This window comes from Bison bison, unplaced genomic scaffold, assembly GCF_000754665.1.
Source record: "Bison bison bison isolate TAMUID 2011002044 unplaced genomic scaffold, Bison_UMD1.0 scf7180017864072, whole genome shotgun sequence".
In the NCBI taxonomy this organism is placed as follows: domain Eukaryota; kingdom Metazoa; phylum Chordata; class Mammalia; order Artiodactyla; family Bovidae; genus Bison; species Bison bison.
Window position 1 is genome coordinate 10,929,553 of NW_011494644.1, and position 23,719 is coordinate 10,953,271.

The 23,719-nt window shown below is 48.7% G+C and overlaps 4 protein-coding genes across 9 annotated transcripts in view; 2 read left to right on the forward strand and 2 right to left on the reverse strand.

Annotated features, from left to right (window-relative positions):
- Nucleotides 1–17,011, forward strand: part of CCDC101 (coiled-coil domain containing 101) — a 30,402-nt gene extending 13,391 nt beyond the window's left edge. For all 4 annotated transcript variants that reach the window (XM_010837273.1, XM_010837272.1, XM_010837274.1 and 1 more), the window contains exons 3-10: nt 67–142; nt 367–439; nt 14,093–14,157; nt 15,145–15,274; nt 15,350–15,496; nt 15,723–15,758; nt 15,855–16,017; nt 16,809–17,011. In XM_010837273.1, the coding sequence (XP_010835575.1) occupies nt 67–142; nt 367–439; nt 14,093–14,157; nt 15,145–15,274; nt 15,350–15,496; nt 15,723–15,758; nt 15,855–16,017; nt 16,809–16,925 (807 nt within the window). In that variant the 3' untranslated portion in view covers nt 16,926–17,011. The remainder of the gene's footprint in view (nt 1–66; nt 143–366; nt 440–14,092; nt 14,158–15,144; nt 15,275–15,349; nt 15,497–15,722; nt 15,759–15,854; nt 16,018–16,808) is intronic.
- Nucleotides 17,012–17,164: 153 nt separating this feature from the next.
- Nucleotides 17,165–20,803, reverse strand: LOC104986626 (sulfotransferase 1A1). Of its 2 annotated transcripts, none has more exons than XM_010837283.1 (8): nt 20,474–20,803; nt 19,430–19,610; nt 19,197–19,322; nt 19,011–19,108; nt 18,369–18,495; nt 18,149–18,243; nt 17,472–17,652; nt 17,165–17,346 (listed from the first exon to the last, which is right to left on the reverse strand). In XM_010837283.1, the coding sequence occupies exons 2-8, from the start codon at nt 19,575–19,577 to the stop codon at nt 17,234–17,236; spliced, it is 888 nt and encodes a 295-aa protein (XP_010835585.1). In that variant the 5' UTR covers nt 19,578–19,610; nt 20,474–20,803; the 3' UTR covers nt 17,165–17,233. The 2 variants fall into 2 exon arrangements, with proteins under 2 accessions (XP_010835585.1, XP_010835586.1); XM_010837284.1 differs by having other exon boundaries at nt 19,430–19,654; nt 20,474–20,801.
- BOLA2B (bolA family member 2B) overlaps nt 19,670–23,719 on the forward strand; it is an 8,676-nt gene continuing 4,626 nt past the window's right edge. Inside the window, exons 1-2 of one of the 2 annotated variants that reach the window (XM_010837280.1) lie at nt 19,670–20,430; nt 20,930–21,023. In XM_010837280.1, coding sequence (XP_010835582.1) covers nt 20,943–21,023 — 81 coding nt within the window. In that variant the 5' untranslated portion in view covers nt 19,670–20,430; nt 20,930–20,942. Of the gene's footprint in view, nt 20,431–20,919; nt 21,024–23,719 lie in introns of those variants that run through there. The other variant, XM_010837279.1, reaches the window with a different exon arrangement.
- The window catches only part of SLX1A (SLX1 structure-specific endonuclease subunit homolog A (S. cerevisiae)), a 3,427-nt gene continuing 1,548 nt past the window's right edge, over nt 21,841–23,719 (reverse strand). The window contains exons 3-5 of the mRNA XM_010837282.1: nt 22,314–22,441; nt 22,050–22,137; nt 21,841–21,968 (exon numbers count right to left, since the gene is read on the reverse strand). Of these exons, the coding sequence (XP_010835584.1) occupies nt 21,939–21,968; nt 22,050–22,137; nt 22,314–22,441 (246 nt within the window). The 3' untranslated portion in view covers nt 21,841–21,938. The remainder of the gene's footprint in view (nt 21,969–22,049; nt 22,138–22,313; nt 22,442–23,719) is intronic.

Genomic DNA, 23,719 nt, shown 5'->3' on the forward strand with positions numbered 1-23,719 from the left:
GGCTGTAGGGTACTTACCACAGCAGCATGAAGGGCCCCTCATGTCCTGTCGACCTCATCCTTGCAGGAAGAGCGTTCGAGGAGTGAACACAACTTAGTGAACATCCAGAAGACCCACGAGCGGATGCAGACTGAGAACAAGAGTGAGTAGCTGGGCTCAGGAGAGAAAGGTGAGGAGGGGGGTGGGTGCGAGCTAAGACTGGCTGTCCTCATTTTCAAAAGCAACTTTTGCGTGTATCTGCCTGATCTGAAATGAACTGCTGCCTAAGCCTGAAGGACAGTTTTCACTCAGGCCAGGTGACCCAAGATGACCCAGAAGATGGATGACAGACTCCCATGCATCTGTCTCCCTGTGTTTACTCTGCAGTCTCTCCCTATTACCGGACAAAGCTGCGTGGCCTCTATACAACTGCCAAAGCCGATGCGGAGGCTGAGTGCAAGTGAGTACTGTCCCTCTGCTTTGCCGTTGCCTCCCTCCTCACCCAGGTGCTGGGCTGTAGGAGCCCAAGACCCCAGCCTGCCCCCGCTCCTCAGGGGTAAGCAGATCCTGACTCCTAGCCTCTCCTGTAGGGCCCAGCTTCTCTAGAGCCCACTCTTGTCCCTCTTCCCCGGCCCACTGTTGTATAAATGGCAGAAGGGCATAGGTCAAATTGCAGTGCTGCCTTTTCCCTATCACTTGACCTTTGGTGGTCTCTTGAGCTAAGACTCAGTTACTCCCTCATTAAAATAGGGATAATAACTCCCTATAGAATTGTCAACGTAAAATGTGGTAATGCATATAAAGTCACTGATACCTGTATTTTCAAACTGTTTTGACCATGACCTATGGCGATGCCTGGTGCTGGGCAGTCTCCACAGAGACACACAGGATAGTGAGGGGCCTGCCTTCAGGGGCAAGCCATCCAGAAAGGACAGATGCTCTAAAAAAGTTACAGGACAGTGTAGTTGGTGGGCCGGCAGAGAGGTGCTCACTGGGCCTCGGAATCTGGGACCCTCTCAGGGAGGAGAGAAACTTGAGCTAGGGATGGGTAGGCGGACAAGATGGAGTGTGCCAGGGCTGTGGAGGAGCACGTGCAGGGCTCAAGCATTTGGGGAGTGAGAACTAGCCCTGTGTGGCTGGGGGAGGGGAGGGCATGATGGGGAGGGCCTTCAATACTCGGACTTTATCTTGGAGGCAATAGGAAACCAAAGATGGTATAAGAGCAGGAGAGAAATGCCCGGCTGTCAGGCAGAGAACAGACTGGGTGAGATTCAAGTCTCGCTTGGAGACCAGGCATAAGGTACGATGGAGTTGAGCTGAGGCAATGTCAGTGGGGCTGGAGAAACAAGAGGCAGGTTCTGAGATCAAATTGGGGACCAGATGGGAGAGGAGAAGCTTTCCAAGGTTTTTAGCTTAGACAAAGGGGTCTGATGGGGAACAGAAACAAAAGGGTGGGGCTGACTGGCGGGGAGGGAACACAGTGAATTCTGGTCGGAGGTGTTGCTTTCTTGGCTTTCCAGCCTGCCCTTGCCCACCCCCATCTTCTCCTGATTAGAAGGTTCATTGTGGGGCCCTTTCCCACTAGAGGGCCTGGAGTTTGGCTTGTATAGGTCAAAGTGACTCACACTCATTTGAAAGTAAAAGGCAGATGTTCCCTTCTCAGATTAACTGCCGGCAGAGTGAGGCAGAGTGAGGCGACAGCTTCTGCAGCCAGATGGTTTGGGCTCTTCTCTGGCCTCGACTTTCCAGAGTTTAACACTTAAAGCTTATTTCCGAAGTGCAGGTCCCTGGCAGTTGTGCTGCCATTTGACTTTTTTCAGACTCTCAGAACTTCTTACATTCAGTCACTAAATATTAAGTAAGGAGTCCTCCCCTCCAGATACCATGCTGGGAACAGAAGAGCGAATGAGGCAGATAAGACACCAGCCGTGCCCACAGGAGCTCCACGTCTGGGTGGGGAAAACGTGGTGGTATTCGTGCCCACGCGGCCCTGACCCGGGTGCTGTGGTGCCTGTCAGCTCTTCTTCCTAATATTTGTGGTAAACCTCTCGTGAAACTGCAGAGGCCCCAGGAGCCCATGCTGCTTCATCACCTACTGTGCTCTTCCTTCATCTGAGCCTTCAGCTCTTCCTAGCCAGTTTTCCTCCTGCTTTTGCAGAAAACAGAAAACCCTCCATCTTCATTTAACAATCGTCTCTTTTGGCAGGAGTCAAAGGAGACGGATCAAAGATGTCACTTTCCATGTGCCAGTGGAGATGGGTAGCCATTCCAGGGGGGACAAGATATTTTCTTTTTCTTTTTTCAAAATGTATTTTTAAAAACTTGTTATTTTATATTGGAGTGTAGCCAATTGACAATGTTGAGATTCTTTCAAGTGCATAGCAGAGTGACTCAGCCATACATATACATGTATCCATTCTCCCCCAAACACCCAGACTGGTGGGAACAAGATATTTTCTGACACTGATTCAGAAGGCATTTCTCCGGATGCAGCTTCAGGAGGGCAGAGTGTCAGGGATGGTGTACTCCATGACTCTTTGGCCACAGACACTAACAGCCTCGCTCAGAGTTCCATTTAAGGAAGGTAGTTTGATGAGTAGTTAATCCAGTGCAGGCAGAGGTCAGTTTAACTTTGTGAGGACCTGGGCGGTCATAGCCTCAAACGTTAAGTGCCTGGAGCAGAGAATGAATGCCTTAGCGCCTGGACTCTGTCTGAGCCAGGCGCCGAGGTCTGGTCAGCAGGCTGCTTGTGTGTGGGCACCTGCAGCGTGGACACTGTCCTGTGGTGCTGACCGGGGGGAGGACTCTCGTCTCTGTTGAGGTCCTTTAATGGACCGGAACCTGGTGGTCTGGAGTCAACGATAAGAAAGTAAAAGAGAGAAAGAAGCTGATATTCCTTGGTTTAGGGAGAAAACCAATAAAACCCTTGACATGGGGCTTGCACTGCTTCACGTAGGCACAGGGCACCCTCTCACAAGGGTCTTGCAAGCCCGGGCAAGAAAGTGAGCTCAGCGGGCTTCTGCACTCCAAAGAATTAGCCTGAGAGAGAGAAAGAGAGAGAAACAGAAAGAAAGACACGGGGACCCAAGCTCTGATGGAACAAGGGTGTTTTATTCAACACTGTGGGTATATATACTGTCTTACAAGGTAGTTTTGTTCAGCAAAGATAAAGATCAAAAGTCCAGACTTACAATTATCAAGGAAACATAAGGCCATCCATATCAAAGAGAGAGAGTTGTAAATAATCACTTTTACCGTACGGTTCATAAAAAGGAAGAGGGTCGTAAATAGTTACTTCTCACCGTATGGAAAAACTAACAAAGGAAATGCATGCATTCCTCAGCCCCCGGAGTGGTTTGCAACTCCTCTTAATTCCTGAATGCTATGCTATGCTAAGTCACTTCAGTTGTGTCCAACTCTGTGCAACCCCATAGACAGCAGCCCACCAGGCTCCCCCGTCCCTGGGATTCTCCAGGCAAGAACACTGGAGTGGGTTGCCATTTCCTTCTCCAATGAATGAAAATGAAAAGTGAAAGTATTCAGGAATTAATAAGGAACAGAGGATTCATGACAGATCCAAAACAGCACACAGGAAGCCTCCTGTTAAATGCTTCCTGACAATTCCCCCTATTTTATTATATTTGTAAAAAAGGTCCTGAGCAATTGAGTTTGTTTAGTATTCACCAACCTTATAGAAAGGCAATGATAAACAACAAATATAATTACCAAGACAATCACCAAAGTTACAGTTCCAGACCCGATGCTGTGGGTGATAACTTTGAAACCATCCTCATGGGTCTAGCCCAGATAATTGATCAGCTAGTTGTTCAGCTAGTTTCCAAATTAGTGGAAGAGGGCAGACGTTTAGAAAAGGTTTCAAAGGTTTCCTTTTGCAGTAATTGTACGTTCAGAGAGGCATTATCATGTATGTTTTGTAAATGAAATTTGATTTGTTTCCAGTTGTAGGCACTATGATTGAAATGAACAGGAGTAACACAAAACTGAGTAGAATTCCAATCACATTTTAGTATCACTTGTTTTTGCAAATCTATTAATTGATCTCTGACCCATTTGATGGCTGTTTTTAGTTCCTGTATTTCCTCTTGAATATCCTCACCTACCTGAGCAGCCTCTTCAGGACTGAGCATCTTCAGTCCAATTTTGGATAAAATTATATGTTTGAATCAAGGTATGTAAAGCAGCACTGGCAACAGCAGCAGTGGTGCAAATAGCTACTAACGCCAAAATGCCAAGAATCAGCCATCCAACGAATCGTTTAGATCGTTGGAGCAGTTTAGTAAGTAATCTGGAAGCAAGTCCAGCCATGGGACCTTCTTCCCAGGGTCAATGGAGATTTATTGGTAACCACAAATTATGTCAAGATCGAAGAATCAAAAGGGAATAATTTCTTAAAGAAATAGAGGAGTTAAGACAGGTATATAGTTTGCAATTAATACAAGTTACAGAACGTAAAGTCTTATTGTAAATTTCCTATGGCTGTAACAAAAGGAAGTAGGGACACAGGCCTGTATAAAATATGATTGATGATAGTGAAAGAAATAGTTACTATGACTACGACTGGTCCCTGTGAAATGCCGGGTCCAAGTCCCAGGTTCTTTGGTGCTCGCAGCAGGTTTCCAAATGTCCCATTGTTCAGCCCACTCTGTTTATCCAGGACATCCTAGGACGAGGTGGGGCTAATCCACTGTCAAGCCACCCAAGAAGTCCTTTGTCATGGTAATGCTCTATCATAGTGTCATTAACCTTCCATGCCACTTGAGTAGCATAGTCACCCGCAGTGCTATTAACATCATCTGAGCAGTTAGATAGCCACATACCATGGGGTCCCCAATCCACAATCGTATGATTAGCCACAAACATTAATTTTCCTGATTTGGGTTGACATTTGTCCCAACGAACAAGAGTATATGTAAAGTTCTTATAAGTAAACCCTTCGCATAATGTTCTTTGTTCTTTCCCTAACTCTTTCCCCAAAGTCTCAGTAGTATAAACATGGTTCACAAAGAAAGGGCAGTAAATAATCCAAGCAACATCCGAAAATCCTTTTTGGGAGGCAGGCCGAAAGCACAAGTCTGTCGGCTAACGTTTATGCATAATTCTGCTGGGCCCATGCAAAAAGGAAGGACTTCATAACCTAGAGAAATATTAATTAGTTTTCCTTCTTCTTCAGTGTGTGAGGACCCTTTAATGCTCCAGGGAGAAGGTGTATGTATAGAGTCATTAGTTGAAACGATTGGTCCTCTCTCCGTCCATTCGACCACCTGTAGTAGAGGGGGGTTGGGTATGTAAGCCCAGGAAGTATGATTAGTTAGAGCTTGAACAGGGGAGGCACAGGCAAGCAGACTGAGCATTGCGAGGAAAATGTATTCAGGACTCCAGGACTCCGAAGCATTCCCTGTTGAAAGATCAAATTTTCAGCTCGATTAGTACGCGTTTTTATTTGTCCCCAAGTGGGGAGATCATAAGGTTGATGCCGCCGAGGGTGGTGCTTCCTGGAGATCTTTAGAGCCGCCATGGCCCATATTGGAATTTCTTCCTCCTGGGGTTTTTGTTGTTTTGTCTCTATTTTGAAGGCCAGGGGCCCCCTTGGGTCAAATCTTCCGAAGAGGAAGCCATGTGAGTTCGTTGGATCCATCTGGGGAAATACAAGCAAACCCCTTTCCCTGATTAGTTTCCCAGATTTCCATTGTTTCGTTAACCCGTCGTGGTTCCAAATGGGCAGGGAAGTGAAGTGTCCTTCAGTTCCTCAAAATGCTTTTCTGCTCTTGTTAAGATATGTCCCTGTGGTAAGTTTAAAAAATTTAAAACAAATAAAGCTGTATTAACAATAGTTATAGGTTTTGAAAATATCTTATGTTGGAATCTAGTAAAGTCTGCTTTTGATAAGGAGGACAGTAGTGTTCCTGTGTATTCCCCCTTTTAAAATTTTTTAATTTGCAACTTTCGTGTGTGATGTGCTCATTTGACTATGCCTTGTGCGTGTGGATTATATGGAATACCTGTAATATATTTAATAGAAAAAGATTGTAAAAATTGTTTAAAGTGTCTAGAAATACAGGCAGGGTCATTGTCTGTTTTTATAGAACTAGGAGTTCCCATTCCAGCAAAAGAAGCTAATAAGTGAGTTATAACATGTGTAGCCTCACCGCAAAGAGGTGTGGCCCAAATAAAAGAAGAATTAGTGTTGATACAGACATAGAGAAAGAAAATGGAGAAAGTTCAGGGCAATGAGTTCATCCATTTGCCATAGTTCATTAGGTTGCAAACCGTGAGGATTAACACCTTGTGCAATGGGTCGAAGATGTGGAATCTGTAAGTAGAGCAATTACTAATAATTTCTTTAGCCTGGCGGTATGGGATTGTCCATAGCTGGTGTAGGGAGCCAGCATTGTTATGCAACAGAACATGCTGTTCCTCCAGAGTAGCAAAGGAAACCAGTTTATCAGCCTCTTCATTACCATGAGTCATGGGGCCGGGAAGGCAAGAATGTGCTTGAATATGTGTAATATAAATGGAAGAATTGTGTTCCATTTATATTGGAAGATAGTAGTTCGAAAAAGAGTTGTTGAATAATAGGTTGATTGGAGTTTATGGTGGAGGTTTCTATATTTTTTAATACAAAAACTGAATATAGAGTCAGAGACTATATTAAGGGGGTAAGGATGTAGGCAAGTAACTTGAATAAGAGCATATAATTGATTTTGTTGAGCAGAATGAAATTTAGTATAAAAGACTTTATATTCCTTAAGAGACCAGAATGAAGCTTTGGCGTTTTTAGTCCCATCTATATAAAAAAATCTCAGCTTGTGGTATAGGCTGTGAGCTGATAATATGAGAAATAATAAATGCAGTATTTTTGAAGAAATTCCACAGCTTACCAGAAGGATAATGAAATGAAATTTCTCCAAAATATTCCAGAAAAGCTATTTGGAAATCAGTAGAAGTTTGTAATGCGTTCTCAAATTGAGATTTATTGATAGGTATTACAATTTTATGAGGATCAGAGCCAATTAGAGTTTTAGTCCTATTTCTTCCATTGATAGTGATTAGAGCAATTAAATCAAGGTAGGGTATAAGTGACTTTATTCCCCTAAAACGGGTATAGATCTATTCTACTGGGTGTTCTTATTGGGCAAGAAGTCCTGTGGGAGAATGAAGAGAGGGGAGTATAAACAATTCTAGAGGTAAATCTAGTTTGATGCAAGTAAGAAATTGTTTTTGTAACTTATTTTGCACTAAGTAGAGTTCCTCTCGTGCCTCTTGAGAAAGTGAACGAGGGCTATTTAAATCAGGAGCGCCTTTTAAAGTATTAAATAGGTTATTGAATTGATAATTAGCAATGCCTAAAGAAGGTCTCGGAGAAGGCAATGGCACCCAACTCCAGTACTCTTGCCTGGAAAATACCATGGATGGAGGAGCCTGGTGGGCTGCAGTCCATGGGGTCACGAAGAGTCGGACACGACTGAGCAACTTCACTTTCACTTTTTATTTTTATGTATAGGAGAAGGAAATGGCAACCCACTCCAGTGTTCTTGCCTGGAGAATCCCATCCCAGGGACGGGGAGCCTGGTGGGAGGCCGTCTATGGACCCTTCAGACACAACTGAAGCGACTTAGCAGCAGCAAGAGCTTTTGAAAATCATTTAAGGTTGATAATTTATCAGTACGGATCTGAGTGAGTTGGGGAATAATATGTTGTCCATTAACAACAAACCCCAAGCGATGGTAAGGTGTAGAGGTTTGAATTTTTTCAGGGGCAGTGATTAATCCAGAATTTTTTAAGCGTAGTTGAGCTATATCAAACATGTGTTGAGTTTCTAAGATAAATGGAGCTGAAAACAATATATCATCCATATGGTAAATAACAAGAAAGTTAGGAAATTGTTTTCTCACAGGGTCAAGGGCTTTGGCTACATAGTACTGACACACGGTGGGAGAATTCATCATCCCTTGTGGCAGTACAGCCCATTGGTACCGTTTATGAGGTCTGATATGATTAGGATAAAGGAGAGAGAATGAATCTCTCTCGGTCTAAAGGGTGTAAAGGTATATTAAAAAAGCAGTCTTGTAAATCAATAATAATTATGTGCCAGTTTTGAGGAATAGTGGTAGGTGATGGGATTCCTGGTTGTAATGCACCCATAGGTTTCATAGATGCATTAACTTTTCTAAGGTCTGTTAGGAGATGCCATTTGTTAGATTTCTTTTTTATAACAAATATAGGAGAGTTCCAAGGAGAACAAGATTCCTCAATATGCTTTAATTCTAGTTGTGTATCTATAAGTTCCTTAGCCACCTGTAATTTCTCTATCGTGAGGGGCCACTGCTCTGTCCAAATAGGCTCGTCATTCTTCCAAGTTATTTTAATAATTGTATTGTTTCTTAAATGAGCAGTGGCCCCTAGGAAAAATGTGGAATGTATATCTGAGTTTGCCATTGCATAAGTCAGTCCCTTCCTATTAGATTAAGGGGTGCATCTATCACAGAAGGTCTTAATGTTGCAGGTTGGCGTTCTGGTCCCTCACATGGATAGATTTGAGTACTCTGATAAACCTCTTGTACTTTGGTTTGAGAAATCTCTGCAATTTGGCAAGAAATTTTTGTACAGGCCAGGATTTGGGCCATAAATGTTTGGAAATAATAGTAATATCAGATCCAGTGTTGAGACCAGAAAATCTTTTACCATTAATTTTGATATTTATAGTCGGTCAGTCAAATTCAGATACTAATGATGTCCAAAAGGACTGTTTTTGATCTGTACTGCCAAATCCGCCCATCTGTACACTATTAGAGGAGTTAATAGAAATGTAAGGTAAAAGAAGTAATTGAGAAATTTTATCCCCCTTTTTGAATTGCCGTAAAATCTGAGATGACGTCATAATTTGAATTTCTCCTTTATAATCTGAATCAGTGACTCCAGGGTGAACAGTAATTCCTTTAGAAGTCAAACTAGATCGGCCAAGTAAAAGACCGAAGGTTTGTGGGGGCAGATTTTTGGAGGTTTTTTAGTAGCTTTCTTAGGGCAGTCCCTTTTTAAATGGTTCTTATCTCCACATGTAAAGCACCTTCATTTCCTTTTCTTAAGGCAGCAACCATTGTTTCAGCTAGCATTTGCATCTTTTGAGTTTCTGATCCTAGATTGTGACAAGCCTTCAAATAATCAATAATAGTCTCTGTCTCACTAATTGGAGCTATAGCCTTTTGACATTCCTGATTTGCATTTTCATAAGCAAGTAATTTCTCTAGTTGCCTTTTGGCTTCTTCTCCAATTACAGTACTGGAAATAGCAGTTTCTAATCTAGCTAAAAAATCAGCATACGTTTCATTAGGTCCTTGCAGTATTTTAGTGTAGCTACCTGTAGGCTCCCCTTTAGGAGTGATTTGATCCCAAGCTTCAAGGACCACTGTTTTTAATTGTTCATGTAACAAAGGAGGGCACTGTATTTGAGCTTCTGTAGCGTCAAATTGTCCTGTCCTAAATGTCCTGTTAGCATCTCAAAAGTAATTTAATTTGGTGAATGCCAGCTCAAGCGTTTCTGTTAGCATGATCTCTGGCTATATCGTGAAACCACATTATCCACTGAAGATATTCTCCTGGTTTAAGGAGAGCTTTTATTAAAGTTCACCAATCATGGGGAATAAAATTTCCAATAGAGGATACTACAGAATTTAGACGTGCTTTAGGAAAAGGTGAATGTGGGCTGTACATAGTTATAGCTTTTTAAATTTGTTGCATGTGATAAAAGTTAATACTCTCATATTGAGATATTATATGCCCTTGAGTGTCAGGATTTCTAAAAACTGGAAAGGCGGAGAAACCATCAGCTTCAGAGACTTGTGATTGCAAAGCCAGCAATTCAGAGAGCCTTTGTCATGAAGGAGAGTGAGTAGGTAGCAAATTCTTACAATTAAGAGTATGTGGTAAAAAACTTATTATTGTTATTCAGAAAGGTGTTGTTGGTTTTAATGTCAAAAGGTGTCTTAGGGGAGTTGTTGCCAGAATCATTAGGTTCTAGCAAGGGAGAGACTTTGGGATTTGTGCCCATTGGCAGGGGAGGAGTGCTTGGAGCAACCAGGGCAGGGCTTGTAGGAAAGCTCTGAAATATTTTATGTTCTAATTGGGCCTTTTGTAAGGTTTCATCATCTAATTCATATTCATGTAGTAAGTGTTCTGCCTGTTGCTGAATATCAGGAGGGCTAGAATTACCTCGAAATGGCAGAATCACAGCTTTGATGAGAGCCCATAGGGGCCAGAAATCTATTGGAATATTTTTTCCCTGTCTGGCAGCTCATTGAACATTTTCTTTGACCTGGTGCCAAATTTTTAAATCAAAACTACCTTCATCAGGGAACCAAGGGTTACATTCAACCACTGTCTGAAGGCAAGCCTCTATTCGCTGGCGCGAAACTGAAAGTCCCTGAACTTTAAGTGGTGAAGTAAAGTAGAAAAGTGATGGGGCTTTCCAGCCATTTGGCCCATGTCTTAGTACTTACCCACCTCAATAGGTCCTTGAGTCACTCCGTCCAAATCTACCAGGTCCCTGTTCTGGGTGCCACTTGTTGAGGTCCGTTAATGGACTGGACACAACTGAGCGACTGATCTGATCTGATCCTGAATGGACTGGAACCTGGTGGTCTGGAGTTGATGATAAGAAAGTAAAAGAGAGAGAGAGAGAGGCTGATATTCCTTGGTTTACACAGAAAACCAATAAAGCCCTTGACACAGGGCTTGCACTGCTTCACGTAGGCACAGAGCACCCTCTCGCAAGGGTCTTGCAAGCCCAGGCAAGAAAGTGAGCTCAGTGGGCTTCTGCGCTCCAAAGAATTAGCCTGAGAGAGAGAAAGAGAGAGAAACAGAAAGACAGACACGGGGACCCAAGCTCTGATGGAACAAGGGTGTTTTATTCAACATAGTGTGGGTATATATACTGTCTTATAAGGTAGCTTTGTTCAGCAAAGATAAAGATCAAAAGTCCAGACTTACAAATTATCAAGGAAACATAAGGCAATCCATATCAAAGAGAGAGGGTTGTAAATAATCACTTTTACCACAGGGTTCATAAAAAGGAAGAGGGTCGTAAATAGTTACTTCTCACCGTATGGAAAAACTAACAAAGGAAATGCATGCATTCCTCAGCCCTGGGAGCGGTTTGCCACTCTTAATTCCTTAATAAGGAACAGAGGATTCATGACAGATCCAAAGGAGGATTCGTGACAGATCCAGAGGATTCATGACGGCACACAGGAAGCCTCCTGTTAAATGCTTCCTGACAGTCTCGATCCATCACAGAATGTGTCCGCTGGGAAGCTGGAGGGAAGGTATTGTCCCTTCTCAGGCCTGATAGGGTCACGCACAGACACAGACCAGTTACAGGAGGGCAGAGAAGCCATGTGCTTGAGAGTCTAGAGTCTATTGTGTTTATCCTCCCGCTGGGCCTGGGGCTGAGGGAGACTGCGCAGCCAGCGCTGTTGCTAGATTCCTTCTTCTGTAGATGGCCAGAGGGTGGGCAGCTCCCGGGCAGTTCCATCTGTGCAGCACCCCTTGGCTTATTAGCTGCTTTCTGTCTGCCTCTGCAAGCATAATTCCAACTACCTCAGCAAGAGAGAAGAAAGCCCACAAGGAATTTTAACTAATTTTCTTTTTAAAAGTTCAATCTAATCAGATAATTACTGTGAACTGGTATGCAGCAGTACTGGATTACTTTAAAGAGCCCACACTGGTTAGGCCCTTATTAATGGTTGGGGAGGGAAGTTAGGGCTCAGGGTTCTTGGCTGAGGACACTTCAAAGGATCAGCCAGCAAGAGGTCTTTCCTCCACTATCCCAGGGGAAGCAAGCCTCTTGGGGTGGCCCTTCCCTGAAGGGTGCTGACAGGCTGGCAGGCTGCCTGCTAGAAGGTACAGACCCATGCTTTGCTGGGTGCTCATTCTGATTGACCTCTCTGGTTGGGAGAGGCAGAAATTTCAGTTCCAGAAAACTGCTCTTGAAATAGTAAATGATCTTAAAACATTGTTTCCTCAGACCTCCCCAGTGGAACTTCAGTAACTTTGTTGTGGTTCAGTAGCTAAGTTGTATCAGACTCTTTGCAGACCCCATGGACTGCAGCAATGTTACATTCCTTTCCTTGGAGATTCACAATGCAAGTTACAGTGGTAAAGGCTATGCCAAGTTCTGCAACAGTTTCTTTAACTCAGTATTAAGGAAGTATGCCAGTGGAGTATATTCACACACTATTCTCAAGGCTGGCTACGCCCAGAGGTTCTGATTTAACTAGGGTGGAACTCATGTATTGGTATTAACTTTTTATATGATCAGACTTAGGTAAATATATTTTTATCACATTTGCTTTTATTGTTCTCTGTATAGTCAAAAAATTTTTTTTCTGAACCTTTTATGTTGCAGACACCATGCCTGATGCCTCTTGACCTCTAAACACATTATAATCATCATGTGCTTTACAAAAGGACATTCTTATTAAACAACCATAGCACATTTGTCAAAATTACGATAATATGCTGATATAAAACTATTAACTGAGCTACAGGTCTTATTTAGATGACCTTGATGGCAAAAGAACAGAATATTTTCCTAGTGTAGGTTAGTTTTCCTGCCTCTTTAGTCTCTCTCAATGTGGAACGGTTCCCAGGCTATCTCTGCTTCTCATGACTTTTACATTCTGAAAATGATAAGCCAATGTAGAATCTCCCTCAGTTGGGTTTGTCTGCTGTTTCCTCACAATTAGATTCAGGTTTTACGCTTCTGGAAGTGATGTCCTCCGTCTTCATATTAGAAGGCAAAACTCTCACTGGTAAAGGTGGGCTCTTCCGTATTTCTCAAGTTAGGGCTATTTTCCATTGTGTAATTGACAGGTATCTTAGATACTTTGAGACTATGTACATAGCCCATTTCACATCAACCCCCCCCCCCCTCCGGACTAGTTTTGGCATCTGCTGAGGATTCTTAAAACAACTAGGATTCTTTGTAAAAAGCTCCCTGAGCATTCTGCTGTCCAGCTAAGGCTGAGAACCATGCCATCAGTACCTCATAGAATATAATTTAGGACATAACTACATAAAAGGATGTCCTCCCAATAGGCCCAGAAGCAGTGATCAGACTTTCAAAGTTCCCTTTGGCCTCCTGGATTTTACTCCTCTGCCTGGTTGCCCTGTGTCCCAGTGCTCACTCACAAGCCCATGGTAGGTCTGGCCGAGTGGTCCCTGTGTCGGATGCCAGCCACGCTGAGCTTCAATGCTCTGAGCCTGCGGCAAGATGTTCATCCCTCGCTACTCTGTTTGCCCAGTTCCCTCTGCCAAGGCTGCCCCTTGCCCAGCCTTCTGGCCTCTGCCTGACAAATCCACAAGAGTCACACCCTCTGGGATACCTTCTGTGACCCTACTATGCTGTGTTCTCACGGGTCTCATGCTGAACCAAGGCCTTCCTTAACACGTGGGTTTTTACTAAAGGTTTGCTAGAGGAGTGGGCCGGAGAATAAATGACCTGAAGTGGATTCAGTGCTGCTTACTGCTGTTGAACTACCCTTTGGGGGAGGTCCCCCACACTCTGGGATGAAGAAGCCTTTTTCCAGCAAGGATTTGTGTGCACTTCTGCTAGGTTTCTTGGGTCCTGGCCACTCTGGAGCCCCCATAATTGAACTCCAGGGGTTTCCAGGGGGTGGGGACAAGTTCCCGCCACCCCCAGCCCTGCTGTGGGCCGAGACAACTCCCCATAGTCCTCCAGAGTGTCTCCTCTTATGTGTGCAACTAGGGCAGACCGCGAATTCTAACTTCTGTCCTCTGAAATCTCAATTGTTAGAGGCCGCCAGCACCCCACAGCCCTTCCGCAGCATTTGTCCGGTGCCCTCAGGCAAAGGGAGCCCTCCGCTTCGCTTACCAACCCTCTTAGGTTGTTTGTCCCACTACTTCCTCCCATCTCATCCGCTCTTTTGTGCTTTTAAGAATAAAGAGTACACATTTAGGGTCCATGGTTTCCAGCAGCAGGCTTGGTCTGAGCTGGCCAGCCTGCCGTAACGAGAAAAGGAAGTCTATGCTTTGTGCTTCACGCAGACCTCTTCTCTCCCTTCTCCCCCAACCTCAGCATCCTTCGGAAAGCCCTGGATAAGATTGCAGAAATCAAGTCTCTGTTGGAAGAGAGGCGGATTGGTGAGTTAGAGACCGCCCGGTGGAGTGATGGTTCCTGAGAGCGACAGTCGGGCTCCCTGTGGGGGCGCCTGTGACTTCAGTCCAGTGGGATTGTCCGGGGGCTTCTGACGGAGCAGCAGCAGCCTGGGGCTAGGAAGGGAATGGGGATGGTCCCCAGTGCTCCCTGCGGACCACGCTGATTGCCCTGCTCTGTCTACTGTCTGGGGCACTTACCCCCACCCCCTTTACTACTGCCACCTCACATTTCTTTCTTTTTTAAATCCACACCCTCAGCCATGAAAGCGCAGAGTTCTAACCATTGGACTGCCAGGGAATTCTCCCCCCTCCCATTTCTTGCTCTGAAGAGAACCTGGCTGTGTTTTGAGAGCTGCACCCTGGGGGTCTTGAAACCAGCCTTCCACATGGAGTTTACCTACACGAGGCGCTGGCTTCCAGATCCCTCAGGCTCCTGGGGCCTTCCCGACTCTCTTGCCCCAGTGAACCCACAAACACACCTGCTCATCCATCAAAAATGCTGTCACACCGCCAGCTGGGTTTGTATAACGTGGCTGGGTGTGTTGAACCATGCCCAAGGAGATCAGGGGTCTGTCCACATTCGTTTTTAAAAATTTTTGGTTGTTGAACTACAACATATGTTAATAGGAAAGAACACAGATGTGAACACACAGCCTGCTGAAACTTTTCACTAACTGAACAAAATGTTCACCCAGATCAAGAACTAGAACGTGACCACTGCCCCCCAACCCCAGCTTCTGCCCTTTCCTGTTCCTTCCCCTTAGGGTATCCACCCTCCTGGCGGCTCTCCATCTGTCAGTCTGAATGGTCTCACTGTGGGCATCTTGAGGAAGGGGCGGGATGGCACATGGGCCCTTGGTGCTCACTCAGGCCAGGGTGCTGCAGGCTGAGCTCTGAAGGCCCAATGTGGGAGGGCTGGGGTGGGCGCCCTATCTCTGATATCCTGAGGGCTCACGTCTCTCTTTCCAACAGCGGCCAAGATCGCAGGCCTGTACAATGACTCGGAGCCTCCTCGGAAGACCATGCGCAGGGGGGTGCTCATGACCCTGCTGCAGCAGTCAGCCATGACCCTGCCCCTGTGGATCGGGAAGCCTGGTGACAAGTGAGGGTAGGCCCTGGGTAGGGTAGGGGCTGGCAAGGCGGGGGCTGGGACTGAACATTTTAATTCTGTTCTCAGGCCCCCGCCCCTATGCGGGGCCATTCCAGCTTCTGGGGACTACGTGGCCAAACCTGGAGACAAGGTGGCTGCCCGGGTGAAGGCCGTGGATGGGGATGAGCAGTGGATCCTGGCCGAGGTGGTCAGTTACAGCCACGCCACCAACAAGTGAGTGGTCCCCCAGCCCCATGGGCTGTTCTCCCGTCACCACAGCCACATGGGCTACACTCTTACCCATCTGCAGGCTGGGAGAAAAGCTACACCCCTGGGTGCCTGTGGGGACCAGGGGACTGCTTCCCCTCCCTGCCCTCCTCTCCCTTCCTCACGACTCCCCGACTTGGACTGTGACCCTGACCCTTTCTGCATCCAGCCCTTTCCTTTCGTCCACCCACAGGTATGAGGTAGACGACATTGACGAGGAAGGCAAAGAGTGAGTGTGCTGGTGGGGGGTGGGGGGCCGTGGAAGCCGGGGGGGCAGCCAACCTGCGGGGATGGGGCCCCCACCTGACCTCAGCCCCACCCCCAGGAGACACACCCTGAGCCGCCGGCGGATCATCCCACTACCCCAGTGGAAGGCCAACCCGGAGACGGACCCCGAAGCTTTATTCCAGAAGGAGCAGCTTGTGCTGGCCCTGTATCCCCAGACCACCTGCTTCTACCGCGCCCTGATCCACACGCCCCCACAACGGGTAAGGCAGCCCCCACAACGGGTAAGGCAGCCCCCACAGGAGAGGCCGTCCCTAACATCAGGGCCAGGTGGCCACATGGCTCCTGGAGTCACCTTCCTACCTCCTTCCCCTCTTGTCCTCATCTCACAGCCTCTCTGAGCTCAGAGGGCCCTGTAAGTTGCTCTCTGTCTTCTTCTTAGTCTTCCCTCCAGCCCTGCCCTCTGGGGCAACACTGGCCCACCCTCCTCTTCCTGAGTTTCAGAGCCTTAGCGAGCCCTGAGCTGAATGGACATGATGCGTACACTAGTCTAACCTTGCTTTTGCATTGAGATAAGAAGCTCCATGCCCAGGGCCTGTCTTGGAGCCCTTAACTCCAGCCCCACTGCCTTTTCTTTGGCTGAACCGCTTTCCCTCATGCTCTTAACCACATTGCTGATGCCCTGGTCACCTGATGACAGTTTAAAGGCTATTCTTGCCTCTTCCTCCAGGATCCTTGCTGTTGCCCTCTAGGTTGTCCTTGATCCCTTTAACCCAGGCTCCCTGGTGCCACACCCTCCAGTTACGGCCCACCCATGTAGGTGGTGGTCTCCTTGCTCTTCATCCCTTACCCTTGTCCTTTTGTTGCTGAGGAAAGAGTTCTGTAGTAACAGGGACTGTGTTCACACATCTCCACTTCCTGAGTGACTATGAGGACAGGCATGTCTGGGGGCCATGAGCCAGAGGTTCCTGTCACTAGCTTAGTGGTGGTGCTGTGGGGCGGGGGGCTCGCCTGGAGCTCTCTGACCAGTCCCTCCTGTCTGCCTCTGCTGCAGCCCCAGGATGACTATTCCGTCCTGTTTGAAGACACCTCCTATGCAGACGGTTACTCCCCTCCCCTCAATGTAGCCCAGCGGTACGTGGTGGCTTGTAAGGAGCCCAAGAAAAAGTGAAGTGGCCTAGTAGACTCGCAATCAGCTGACACCCTCAAAGGGGGACGCACAAGATTTTGTGATCAAATAAATATTCTTCCTCCTTGTCCATGTCTCCTGGGTTTTGCTTTTCCAGACCCTTCTCTCCCTCCCCACTAGGGCGAGCTAGAGGCCACCAGGGGAGATGGCCTCATTGGGTCCCAGTGGGCATCTACCCTTCTAGCTCAGGTTTGTTCTTTGCTCCCAACAGAGGCTCTCTGTTTAACACACATCAGATTTTATTTCTGAAGCCATGGCTGGGCTTGTTTCACATGCCTCCAGAGGACCACTCACAGCTCCCAGCGGAAGCGGAGCTTGCAGCCCGCCATCTTCTCAGCATAGTGGGCTTCAAAGAGCTCATTCTGGGCCACAGTGAAGGTGGATTTCCAATCACCAGTGATGCCTGGGTAGAGATGGCAGGAAGGAGGTCCCGGCTGCAGAGGTGGCCCCGAATGGCCGAAGGGCAGCTCCATTTGAGGCTCCCCCACTTCCCAAATGCCCACACCCGCCCCCTGGGGCGGCTCTCACCTTTCCTCATGAAGGCAGAGATGCTGTGGTCCATGACTGCAGTGGGTATGGTGCTGTAGTTGGTCATGGGGTTCTTCTTCATCTCTTTGAAAGATGTGCACTGGACAATGTGATCCACAGTCTCCTCAGGCAGGGAGCGCCCTATAAACTCCAGGATCTTCTGAATCTCCCTTTTGGGGTCCTGGAGCAGTGGAGAGGCTCTTCAGGGAGGTTTGGATTACTTGCTGAGCAGAAAAGGGAGGCGCCTTTCTAACCCTGAGGGGATCTGGCCATTTCTGCCTAGAGACCTCAGGCCCTGTTCCTTGACTGTGGTCCTCTTTTCCAGGGGCAGGTGTGACTGTCTTCTACCCTGTGATCCTTGATCACAGAGGTCTGGTTCCTTTTGGCTGAGAGGAGGGACAGTCCCCTTTCATAATGGTGGTCCCAGGAGAAGCACTGGCAGTACAGAGCAGATGAATGTCTGCACGTGTTGCTGACTCAGGCGTTAGGACATAAAGGGCTGCACAGGGCGCTGCCGCAGAGGGGGCACTCCTACTCTTCAGTCCTGGGCAGGGGATCCAGGAGGGCTGGTCTGTGGGCTGCCATAGGGGAGGGTGCTGAGTGGGCCTCAGCAGGCCCTGTGAGGTTCCTGCCTTCCTAAGTGTGACACGGAGGGAAATGGGAGCTGGTGGTCTCACCTCCTTTATGTCCTCGTAGAAGAGGTAGAGAACAGGGTGGGTGTGACTCAGCTCCCACCACTCCCGCACGTGCTGGTACCAGGACCCGTAGCACACTGGAGACAGGGCAGATGGCCGGGACACAGAGGTTGGCATAAATTTTAGCTGGTGCCCCTTGACTCCACACACCCCCCACAGCCACCCCCCCCCCCGGCCCGCCGCCCTCCAGAGTCAGCCTCACCTTCCCCGGCCATGAACTTCTCCAGGAAGCTGTCCCAGGTGCCAGGGTCAGGGTGCACCTTGGCCATGCGATAGAAGTGGTAATAGGAGACGGCCACATCCTTGGCGTTTCGGGCGATGTAGATCACCTGGAGGGGCAAGTGATCACCCAACCCCAGCGTCGTCACCACATGGCACACCAGGCACTAGGTGTCCCCCCTTTATGGCCTCCTTGCCAGGGAGGTTCTCTCAGTTTGGCCAAAGGAGAAGCAGGTAGAGGCTGACTCGCCTGCAGCCCTGGGGTGCAGGCAAGATCCAGCTGGGACCTGAACCCTGCTCTGATGCTAAACTCTGGGCTGAACTCTGGGTTCCTGAAACTGTTATTTTATACTAATCTAATCCCCTTAACGCCACTCTGTCTGGATTTGGAACAAGGCATGCCGGGTTCCCACCAGCCCCTCCTCCACAGGCCTGTGAGCACCCAGACTGCACAGAGGAGTCTCATTTTCACCAGATACCTGACCCCACTAGAGCATCAGGCAAATGCCCCTCACCCCATCCTTCTTAAGATGAGACCAGGCTGGAGGAAGTGAGACCTTCCCAGAAGGCAGGGCCAAAGCTGGGATGGCCCTAGAAGCCTCCTCTGGCTCCCTCTGCCATTCACCTTGATTTTCTGATCCAGCAGGGTCTTCGGAAGCAGGGCCAGAGGCAAGTGTGTCTTGAGGAGCCGTGGGGCTGGTGTATCTTTCAGAAGCTCAACACCTAAGCCGTAGGTAGGGCAAGATCCGTGAGCTGGAGCCCCAATCAAACCTCCCTCCACTGTGCTTGCCCCCAGCACCCTGCCACACACCTGTGGGAACCCCAGGGGCCTTGAACTCAAGGAAGGGCACCCGCAAGAAGACAGGGGCTCTCTGACACTTCTCCAGGTCACCCTCCTGGTAGATCAGGTCCAGGATCTCGCTTACCCAGGTGGTGCCTGGCAGGTGGGAACGGATGGGGGATGAGCAGGGCTGAGGCCATGCCCCTCCCAGCCCAAGGTGGGGACTGCAGCCCAATGGAGGCCTGGGTATCCCCATCACTTACCCGACTTGGGGTAGGTGCTGATGAGCAAGTCATCAGGCCAGGCTTCAAAGCTCTCCAGTGGCCCCAGGGCCTCTGCAAAGTACTTGATGAGAGGGATGCCCTTCACATACTTTGCTGGAGGGCGGGAGGTATCCTGGATCAGTTCCATGCTGTCTTCTCAGGGGCGCCGGGGTGTGGCCTCCTTCCTTGAACAATATGTCAATGGTGCCAGCTGTTGAATTCTTGCTTTGAAGTAAAGAACCCAAGGCTGAGGGAGCCTGAGCCACTTGCCTGCACTCACAGAGCTAGCTCACAGTGTGGTGGGGCAGGGATTCAAAGCCAGATTCTGTGTTCCTGCAGTGGATCACAACTCAGGGTGCATTTTCATTTGCCTGCAGAGCTTTTAAATCAATTAAATCACTCTCTGGGGATGGGACCCTGATAGCAGTTTTTTGGAAGCTCTCCAGGGGATTTCAATGTGCACTTGAGAAAACCTCTAGGGCCTGCCTGTCTGAACTTCTGGCCAGCTGCTTTGTCTTCTCCCTTCTGTGATAGGCCTAATCCTGATGGGCTCCTGCCTCTCGTTTCCCCCTTGAGCTCCCCTGGGCCCTCACATATGGAAAACTCCCAAAGGCCAGTTGGGCCTGAGATCCAGCTTGCCCAACCAGCCCCTCCCAGTTGGAGAAAAACACAGCCAATTGAGCAACTGTGTCAGAGTTTTGCAGATGAGTGAGCAAAACTGATGACTCAGCGGAGAATAGGAAGTACGAGGAGGAGAGAGATTCAAGCCAGGCTGGAGACTGAGTTGAGCACTCCTAGGGGAAAGGGTACTCACTTCAGTGTTCTTGCCTGGAGAATCCCAGGGACGGGGGAGCCTGGTGGGCTGCCGTCTATGGGGTCGCACAGAGTCAGACACGACCGAAGCAACTTAGCAGCAGCAGCAGGGGAAAGGGCAGATGGTGAGAAGTGGGAGTGGAGAGATCAAGTGACAGGACCGGAGCCAGAGCCAGCAGCAGCGAGAGGTGAGCGGGATCCAGCCCTGCTGCCCCCCAGCCTCGCTCTCACCTGATCTCTCTGGATCTTGGCCTTGTGACCCTGCCTGTGTCTGCGTGGGGCTTAGAACAGGCACGGTGTGGTGAGTGCAGGACCGCTCTCTGAGCTGCAAGCTTTGTAGTTCCCAAGTGGGAGGGGCCTGGCGCCAGCACTGGGACTTGGCTGTCCTCCAGGAAGGAGAGGGTTACGTCTGGGGTGGGAGGACCCTCCTCAGCTGGAACCCAGCTTAGCCCGGCCCGAAAACCCAAGATGTGCGTTACTGTGTAGAAAACAGAAGGCTGAAACTAGACACAATGGTGCAATAGTTTTTCGGGGTTTTTTTTGGTGTTTTGAGCTGGAATCCTGACCTGCCCTCTAGACTCCTCCTCTGTTGAGAGGGCCAAGAGACAGCTTTTTCTAATGTGCCTTGTCTAGAAAGGGCAGGGGAGAGGAGGTGAAACGGGGCACTCATGGTTCTGCCGGCTCCAGGCCAGGTTTGAAGATGCCAAGGGTTCAGGTGGAAGGCAGCCCGCAGGCCCCCAGCAGCCTGAACATTCCGGGAACTTCTGGCTCTGACCACAGGGTAAGTCCAGAGTCCAGAGGGATGTATGTGGGCAGGGTGATGGGGTTTGGGGTGGAGCCATGCAAGGCAGGCTCTTTTTGAGGCAGCGTAGGATAGGAAAGAGCCAGAATGCTTGCGTCAACCCTGGGAGTTATTTGACTTCTCCACGTGCCCCTGCTCCACATGTCCCTGCTCCACGACTCCCATGGAGGGAGCTCCAAGGACAGCGTGGAGCCTCATTTATGGTTGGTAAAACAACAGCCCCCAGAAGGTGCTTTTCTTTCTCTGGGTTTGAACGAGGCTCCACAGACAGAGACAAGAAGTTGGGGCTTCGAGAGTCACAGGACCTTGTTGGGGGAGAGCACCCTCCTCTCCTCCTCGGCCTTTGTTCTTACTCTTTGGATTAAAGTCCAGAGTCTTCCCTGTTGGCTCAGACAGTAAAGAACCCACCTGCAATGCAGGAGAACCAGGTTCAATCCCTGGGTCGGAAAGATCCCCTGGAGAAGGAAATGGCAACCCACTCCAGTATTCTTGCCTGGGAAAACTGATGGACAGAGGAGCCTGGCGGTCTACAGTCCATGGGGTTGCAAGAGTCAGACACAACTTAGCGACTAAACCACCAGCACCACCAGAGTCAAGCTGGGCACTGGAGCTGAGTGGGCTCTGCATCCAGGGTGTGAGTCTCCTAACCCCTCAAAGGACAGTGTGACTTCAGAGGTTGGGCCATGCTGTGGCCAGCAGCCCCTCCCCGCTCCCCTGTCCTCTTCAGGCCCCAGTTACCAGCAGGGTCTCTGCTTCCTACCCATGCTCCCCACCCCCGGAAAACACCAGCAGGTACCCTGAACTCAGACTTTTTATTGTATTCAAGTAAAAACTGGCCAGAGCCACAAAGGGTGGCAAAGAAAAGGAGTGGATGGAGGTTGAGAATGCTGGGAATCAGGTCTTGAGCATGTCAGTCCAGTGCTCCTGTGGAGACAAGAGGGTTGGTGAAAGGCAGCCCAGGAGACAGGGTGGGATAGAGAGGCTGGGGTCCAAGCCACTTCTCACCTCTTCTAATTCTGAGTCCTCCTCGTCCTCCTCAGTGCCCATCCGGCACAGCCAGATCAGGTCTCCCCACAGCAGTGAGTTCTTACAGCTACCAGGGGGTATGGTTGATAGGAAACAGAGTCAGGATCACAAGCCTCCTCCAGGCCAGGACCTGGGTGCCAAGAGAAGGCCTTGGCTACCCCCAGGCCTGGACTTGGGCAACTGGGCACCCCCTTCCCACCTTCCTGGAGTTAAACCAGCCTGGAGCAGGGATGTGGGACTCACCCAGGGCATGCGCCCTCTAGAGGCAGGAGCTGCCCTGGTTCCTCCTGCAGGAACTCCTCTGCCAGGCAGATCACATGGGCCCTTAGGGAGCAGCCAGGGTGCGGGCAACATAGGGGGCTCTCTTCATCCTGCAAGAGGTGGCAGGCAGGTAAGAGAGAACGGGGAGTAATCATGTAGCTAACAACGGACCACACACTGTTCCAAGGGCTTTACATAAAAAACCTTACAAGGCATGTGCTACTGTTATTTGCATTTATGGAAAAGAATCCACCTGCAATGCAGGAGACCTGGGTTTGATCCCTGGGTTGGGAAGATCCCCTGGAGGAGGACATGGCAGCCCACTCCAGTAGGCTCGCCTGGAGAATCCCCATGGACGGAGGAGCCTGGCGGGCTACAGTCCATAGGGTTGCAAAGAGTCGGACACGCTGAGCAACTAAACACAGCACATAGATAAGGAAACTGAGGCACCGAGAGGCTAAAATACTGGTCCACAGGGACTAAGCTGGCCAGTTTTCTCTGAGTGCTAGCAGTGATTATGTAACAGCATGGCTAGGGCAGCCAGACCTAGAGCTCCTTACAGGTTGAGAGATCTCAGATAGGTCACTTAATCCTTGAATGGCAAGAACTCAACTTACACTTACTGAGAGCTCAGTAGAAGCCGGACACATCATCTCAGTTAATTTATTAAATATTTATTGGCCACTTGCTCTGCACCAGACACTGTTCTACAGTAGTGAAAAGGAACTAAATGCCCCTGTGGAGTTTAATATGGGGGTGGGGGTGGGAAAGACTGATAATAAGGTAAATAAAATATACAATATGTCAGACAATAACAGGCTTTAAAGGAAGCCAGGGAGATGTACAAGAAAGAGAGGCAATTTTAGATGGAGAGCCAAGGAAAAGCTGACCAGAGGAGAGGTGGCATTTTCTTAAGATGGAGGGTCTAGGGAAGAATCTTCCAGTCCAAGGGAAAGGACAAAGGCCCTGAGGAGGCCTTGGCATTGAGGAATAGCCGCAAGCACTATTCCCATTGTAGAGATGGGAGCGGGACTTCCCTGGTGGTCCAGTAGTTAAGAACCCGCCTGCTAGGGCAGGGGACACAGGTTCGATCGTTCGTCTGGAAAATCCCACATGCTTGGGGAGCCCGAGCTTGTGCTCCACAAGAGAAGCCATGCCAATGAGAAGCCCGGGCGGCAAGTAGAGAGTAACCCCCGCTCTGAGCAACTAGAGAAAGCCCATTGACAGAAAAGTAGACCGAGCGCAGACAAAAGCAAAAAAAAAAAAAAAAAAGAGAATGGGGTAGAGTGGCCAAAAGGTAGTCAGTGGACGGACCCTGTCCCTTGATCCTAAGTCCTCTGAACCCTAAACTGACTCTGACCCATCTTACCTGGAGCGCACGTGCGCAC

What these genes read in the sequence shown, in the direction of transcription:
- LOC104986626 (XM_010837283.1), bottom strand. Translation starts at nt 19,577, where the DNA reads ATGGAACTGATCCAGGATACCTCCCGCCCTCCAGCAAAGTATGTGAAG. An exon ending in GGCCCCTGGGGTTCCCACAG is followed by an intron (nt 19,109 to 19,196) that starts GTGTGTGGCAGG and finishes CCTACGGCTTAG; the next exon opens with GTGTTGAGCTTCTGAAAGAT. An exon ending in GAAGTTCATGGCCGGGGAAG is followed by an intron (nt 18,244 to 18,368) that starts GTGAGGCTGACT and finishes CCCTGTCTCCAG; the next exon opens with TGTGCTACGGGTCCTGGTAC.